Consider the following 6,631-nt stretch of genomic DNA (forward strand, 5'->3'; position numbering starts at 1 on the left):
AGAGATTTGGCTGTGCCAAGGTAACGGATGCCCCCGTTTGTCAACTCACATCTTCTGTCAAGACCACAGGCCAAGAGGGAGGGAGGGATAATAGTTGGTGAGACCTGGAAATCAAAAAGAAAGGGTGGGGTGGAGAGAGTGAAAGGGGTCAGAGGCAGTGACAGAGCAAAAGAGCTCTTTTGATTCTAAAGTGATTAGGAATATCAATGTAGCCCTGCCATTAGATACTGTATAGTAACATTGGTCCAGCCAAGTGCTTAAAGATGCACTCCAGTTATTTTGGAACTTTTCCTGTTGAAAACAATATCCCACATATAAGTACAATAATGGACACAAACCTAAGAGTAAAATAATATGTTTTGTGCAAAATAGTTTTTTTGGGACACAACTCCATAGCACAGTATAATCTTAAACAATGCTATAGACGGAGGCAAATCAGCTCCTCCATGTTCATGTTGTCCTGCAGTCTCCCCTCCCTGCTCCTCTCGTCTCCCCTCCCTCTCTCTAGGCCCAGCCCCAGCTCGTCTACACAGTCTGGGTTTACAATGTGTGGTGTCAGGTGCCTTGTGGCGATAGGCAAAACGCTTTGCCTGACTGCCATGTTCTGAAGTTTTGCGGCCATATGAACACATAGTCCTCCCCCCAACACTACCCCCCATTACCCATCTGATGAGGGTAATGAATGGAAGACCCGGACCCATCCCTCCACACTCGCAGCAACGTCGCCCCGAATCACATGGCTCCTCGGAACCAACTGACTCACCCGTTCATTGCTTCTGACAAGGCGGGGCTGGGAGGGAGGAGAGCAGTGATGTCATAGAGGAATGGAACACTGGGGGGTCCTTCCAGTGCCACTGCAGGCACAATAACACAGAGCCATCAGCACTTTCCTCTCTCACGCTATACCTCTTTTTAACATGTTTCCCTTTGTCTCCCTCTTTCTTTCTCTCTGCTACCAGAACTACCAGAATCAGACACACGCAGAAACATACCTCCCACCCCAAACTTACACAGGCTCTATTGTTTATGCAAACTTTCCCCCCTTCCACCACTTAATCGTGCCCAAACACCCCTGTTTCCAGTATCAATTGACATCTAACAGAACAGGTTTGCCTCCCTGAGCAGATTTGAACAAAAACCTGCAAAGCATTTTATTCTAAAGCACAGCCCACCCCCCCTCATCCCCAACCCCGCCAACAACCCTCGGCAGTATGTACGTTTTTTTGTGAGTGCGTTCGTGTGTGTGTGTGTGTGTCTGTGTGTGTGTGCGTGTGTGTGTGTTTGTCCTCTGTGTATACGAGTGTGATAAAGAGTGTCACAATGTGCATCAGACACGAAGGCCAGTCTCTGAGAGAGCGTAATTAGAGAAAGCAGCGCTGTCAGAAGCATTAGAGAGAGGTTGGCACTTAAGGGCATATGTTTTTACTACTATACCATCGGGTTGTGGAAAAGCACAACAACATACATCAAAGCTCCTGGCCCTGCTAATGAAATCACTCCCTTCTGATCCCACTGAGAACAAACACAAACGTTTACAGACACCAGAGATGCAGCAGTACTGTGCACTAGATTGGACACAGTTGTGCAGGTAGGCAGGATTGTGCTGGGATATGTGTTGGTCTACATAACATCACTGAGGGCATGTGTGTGCATTCCAAATGTGTGTGTGTGTGTGTGTGTGTGTGTGTGTGTGTGTGTGTGTGTGTGTGTGTGTGTGTGTGTGTGTGTGTGTGTGTGTGTGTGTGTGTGTGTGTGTGTCAACAAGAGTCAGTATATGAGTAGGCTATGTACATCACGTAATATATGATGAAGTTATCTAGACAGATTGGGAGGGATTTCATTATGGTGCCATTATCATAAATACTGATAATATTTTAGGTATCCATTTAGTTGAACTAATAAACAGCAGTCTATAAACTATTTATAAATAGTTTAAAATCTCTTTAGAAAGTGGCATATTTTGTTGTTGGTTTCGTTATTGTTGGCAAAACAAATTACATTTCAAGGGCAAATAAGAGTTGAAAAAGATTTGAAATAATTCTTGCAGAGTTAGTGTTTCCTTCTAGACCCTGGTCTGAATGTGCCACACACCAAGGTCAAGAACGCACCAATATAGTTGATATTCTAATAATTAATCAATTGTCACCCTGAAACGTACAAGCTACAGCGATATTGAAAGTTGTCTCCATGAACACATACTGTATCAAGTGATAAACCATGCAGTTTACCGGAGACACTGGGAAACTGACCATACAGACTTCCGTGCAAAAAGGCAGCCGTCTCATCCAAGCCAATTAGCTGAAGTGGATAGTGATTGAGCTCGAGACAGAGGCTATGGCCTAAAATCAACAGCACCGTTTGTCATAACGAATCCCCGATCCTCTGCCTGTCACGCGGGGCTGCTGAGGAGTCGTCTGTCATCAGAACTCCAATTTGAGTTGCCAGAGGTGGCATGCTGTTATGACATCCATCTAAACTGTTATAGAGTGACTGGGGCAACCCTTAGCGACAAAACAGAGAGACTGAATGATTTGTCTTCTCGTTAATCACTCAATATTTCCTATTATATTAAATTCACGTCTATCTTCTGTTTGAATACATAGCCAGGTGTCCCACCTTGGCACAGCTAAGGAATAGGCTGGTTTAACGCACAGACAGACTCATGCGTAAAAGGTGGAAAGGTGCAAAGTTAAGTCACAGTGACACTGACTGAAAAGTACCTCGCTCTTTCTCTCTCTCGCCATTTTATTGCAACAGAACTTTTCTTTGGAGGTAGCCTATTGTGAAAAACAAATAGAAATGTACATCAAATCTGCCACGTAGGCCTAAATGTATGCCTACATTGACGACAGGTGTGATTAGTCGGAGGTCTCATTAAACTGTAAAAATGTTAGTTTAAATTGGTATAATAATTACCGAAAATATTTATAACACAGACTACAACGTGTTGCTATTGGTGAAAAAGGCACACCATTTCCTTGTTTTTGATTAGGATAATTTCAAATAAGTCCATTTCTGCAGAATTATTTATTAAGTTGATAAGGAGTTGTTTTAGTGTGCATGAGTTTTCTGTAAGCCTAATTTATTTGTACTGTTCTGAAAACGATAGGACTACAGTAAATGTGTTTGACTATCCTTCATTTAAAATATAGGCCTACAGCGAAAACAATCGTATTTCTCAGATAAGGATTAATCTATATATTCCACCTCTTAGTTTTCCATGCAATGCACTGCCCTGCAAATCAAAACTGCCCTCTGTAACGTTCATCGAATTAAGGAGACGAGGGAGACAGGAGTTGGAATCGTCTTAATAATCCGGCTGGGTTGGAGAAAACTCGCCGAGGCCTCGCAATCACCCAAATATCGGGAGACAGGTCCTGGGCGCCCGGGGCGGCTCTTGCGCCGTTCCCTTCAGCGCCACCGACCCCTCAGCACGCCAGAGGGCCCCACCAGCCAGACCCGGCTCGTTTACTGCGATATAAATGTATCTCTTCATGTCAAAGGGGTTTTTAATGGGGGGGAAATAGAGCGGATCACTCAACGAAGTTTCTAATTAATTTTGTGGAACCCATTCATTCGCGACATTACGCAGAAATGAATGATGGATAGGTTTGTCAACGTCATGAAGCCTAGAAAAACTAGGAGTGAGATTAGGTGTTAATTGCTGTGATTTTCCATCGAGAATTGTAGACAGGCCTACTGTAGGCTTATATGAAAAAAATGTGTGAAAAGAGTGCATTTCCTAAATTGTTGTGAGATAATTTATTATAGCCTATTGCTGATACTCACCTGGAAATCCACATGGGTAGCCTAATCACGGTCAGTTTATTTATGTTTTAGTCGTATTGAATTCAGTCAAATCAACTCATTTTAGACCGAGGTATGCCTTAAATTAAGACGTCTGGTAAACGACAAACCATTTAAACAAATTGTAGGCTACAACTGAAAAACGTGTGGTAAATTGGCAATTAAAATGTTAATTACAAACATAACTATGGTATGTATTTGTGTCTGAACACCTGACCACTGTCCCAAAAGCTATAAAACAACAAATCAGTTCAGTTCAGTGTTAATAAACTCTAGATAAAGTACAATTATTTGAATGTGTCAATTTAATTTTGTGCATGGTTTAGGTGTGTGGAATCAAGTTTAAGGAAAAAGACAAATAGCAGCCTATTCGAGCATAGATATATGTTTTATTTATAAAGACATATAAACAATATATGAAATTCATGTTGCAACACAACCAAATGCTTCGTCAGGCTGTTGTTTTGAAAACCAATGCCATAGCAGTACTTTGATCAAGTAGTTTTCCACAGTTGTACAATAGCTTACAATCATGTGAATTGTGCAATAACCAAACCAAAATCCTCAATACATCTTTTCAAAAATATATGACATAATAAACTAGTGTTTCCCCACATAGCATCAGTTAAAATCAGGGAAGTTGATTCAAAATGTACAGTGCTGCAAAAGAATTTGGACACTGGAAAGCATTTTCGTCATCTCTCTCCGTATTTTTCTTAGTTCTGCTGAATGTTGCATAGTACACAAGAATAAGATATTTAGATCACTCGTAACTTTTGCAAGGGTACCGTTTTTATGGCCACACATAAAATGTCAAACTGTCAATTAAAACAAGGGAAGTCACGGCCACAACAACTCATCAAATTCCTTTAACTCTGAGGAGAGTTTAGGGAAAGATAAACACTTTCTCCCATATTTAAAAAAAATAAGCTATTTTTTAGCTCCAACCCTGACATTAATGTAGCCTTTAGTAAAGGCCAGTGTTGTTTTTCATGTTTTTGTTCAATCTGGATGAAACATGGCAGCTGTTATTTAAACATAGTTTAGGATTTACGCATTAGACTTTATTCTGTAGGCCTAGTCCCCATTCCAACGTATTCAAATAACTATAGAAAGTGGGAGAGAGAGACCGATATATGGATACAATTGGATGAAGTTCAGGTATATACAGAGAAACGATATCAAGGCTTGTCGTTGTGGTGCTTGAAGAGACTTGCAGTTGTCCCTGAGTATTTATCGGCGTGGGTGGCGAGTGCCGAGCCCGTGAAAGGGTACACCGCCGCCTGTCCAAAGGGTGCAAGGGCGGTGGGGATGGGCGAGTTGATGCTCTGTCCCTGGTTCAGATAAGCCACCAGCCGCCTCATCTCCTCCAGAGCCTGAGCCTGCATGAGGATGTAGTTCTTGGCCAGGAGGAGAGTGGCTATTTTGGAGAGTTTCCTCACCGACGGGCTGTGCGCATATGGGATCACAGAGCGCAGGCCGTCTAGTGCATCGTTCAGGTCGTGCATCCGTCTCCTCTCGCGCGCATTGATGCTCAGGCGCAGAGACCGCTGCTCCTTGGGCTTCTTAGAAAGGGGACCCCCGTGTTTGTCATCGTCGAAGCCCGAGCCCCTCTTCCGGGGGTCCAGAGGGTCAAAACTGTCGTCGTCATCGCTGGTCTGCTCCCCGCCGCTCTCGTTGGACTTGCCCGTCTGACCGTGGAGGAAGTCGGCGGCCGGTGTGAGAGGGTAGCGCCCACCAGAACTTCCAGTAACCTGACCAGGTCCAAAGCCGAATGCGGACTGGCCATAGCGCTGCGTCAGGTCGAGTAGAGTGTCGTTGCTGATGGACTTCAGCAGGTTCTCTTCTCCGGCATTCATTTTCTCTTCCAAAATAAGGACAATTAAAAAAATACGATTGGAATGTATCCTCTTCCTCCCTGTCGTTCTTTTGTCGTGGAGAGTATTCACACACTCTCCCGGAGTCCTTGTCAACACACTTACTCTGTGGCTCTTCAGAACAGTTGCAGTGAATGGATTCGGCCTCTTGCTGAATTCAGCCCTGTTTACGTTCCCCTGCGCGCATATAAATTAAAAACCACTTCTGTAATTGTGTGTTTTGCAAAGCGACGTTAAACGAGTTTAAAGACTGGCATGGGTGAGAGACTGGAGCGCGTGCCTCCTTAACCGGGTTCTCGCAAGCGTCTTGCCCTCGCCCTGGGCAGATTGTGACTCGCGCTCAGTCCCACTCGCGCGTTAGTAGGAGCGCGAGGCCCACCGGGATTATCTATCTGTCCAATCAGGGGGGCGTTTTAATTACTAGGGTGGAACACTGGTATGGTCCTAATTTCGATCAGAATAATGATAAATGCAACACAAACTGACATAAATAGCGTTCGCCTATAATATTGAGTTAGTCTATGTTTGACAAATCGTGGTGGACATTTGTTGTCCCAATATATATATACAGGAGTAAAGACAATCATTAGATAATATTGGAAACGAAAATGCACCTATTTTAGTTTAGGCCACTTTAGGCAGCCTGAAAACAGGCTATGAAGTGCATGGCCAACATAGGCTACATTTTATTTAATCAATATTGGAAGTTTATATGATCATAATTTTATGCAAATCCAACTCCTCCAAAACCCTGGATGGTGAAGTGTTCCAATTCAGATTTCTATTCACTTTTAGGAATACCATTCAACTTTTAGGAATACCACTCAACTTTTAGGAATACTATTCAACTTTTAGGAATACCATTCAACTTTTAGGAATACCATTCAACTTTTAGGAATACTATTAAACTTTTAGGAATACCATTCAACTCCCAATGTCCAATGTTC

At 43.1% G+C, this 6,631-nt stretch overlaps 1 protein-coding gene across 1 annotated transcript; it reads right to left on the reverse strand.

Annotated features, from left to right (window-relative positions):
* Nucleotides 1-4,199: 4,199 nt before the first annotated feature.
* Nucleotides 4,200-6,001, reverse strand: LOC112238351 (class E basic helix-loop-helix protein 23-like). Its single transcript, XM_024406935.2, has one exon. The coding sequence runs from the start codon at nt 5,664-5,666 to the stop codon at nt 4,989-4,991; it is 678 nt and encodes a 225-aa protein (XP_024262703.1). The 5' UTR covers nt 5,667-6,001; the 3' UTR covers nt 4,200-4,988.
* Nucleotides 6,002-6,631: the final 630 nt, after the last annotated feature.

This window comes from Oncorhynchus tshawytscha, linkage group LG22 (assembly GCF_018296145.1).
Source record: "Oncorhynchus tshawytscha isolate Ot180627B linkage group LG22, Otsh_v2.0, whole genome shotgun sequence".
NCBI lineage: Eukaryota > Metazoa > Chordata > Actinopteri > Salmoniformes > Salmonidae > Oncorhynchus > Oncorhynchus tshawytscha.

Coding starts and splice junctions, on each gene's coding strand:
- LOC112238351 (XM_024406935.2), bottom strand. CDS start 5,666: ATGAATGCCGGAGAAGAGAACCTGCTGAAGTCCATCAGCAACGACACT.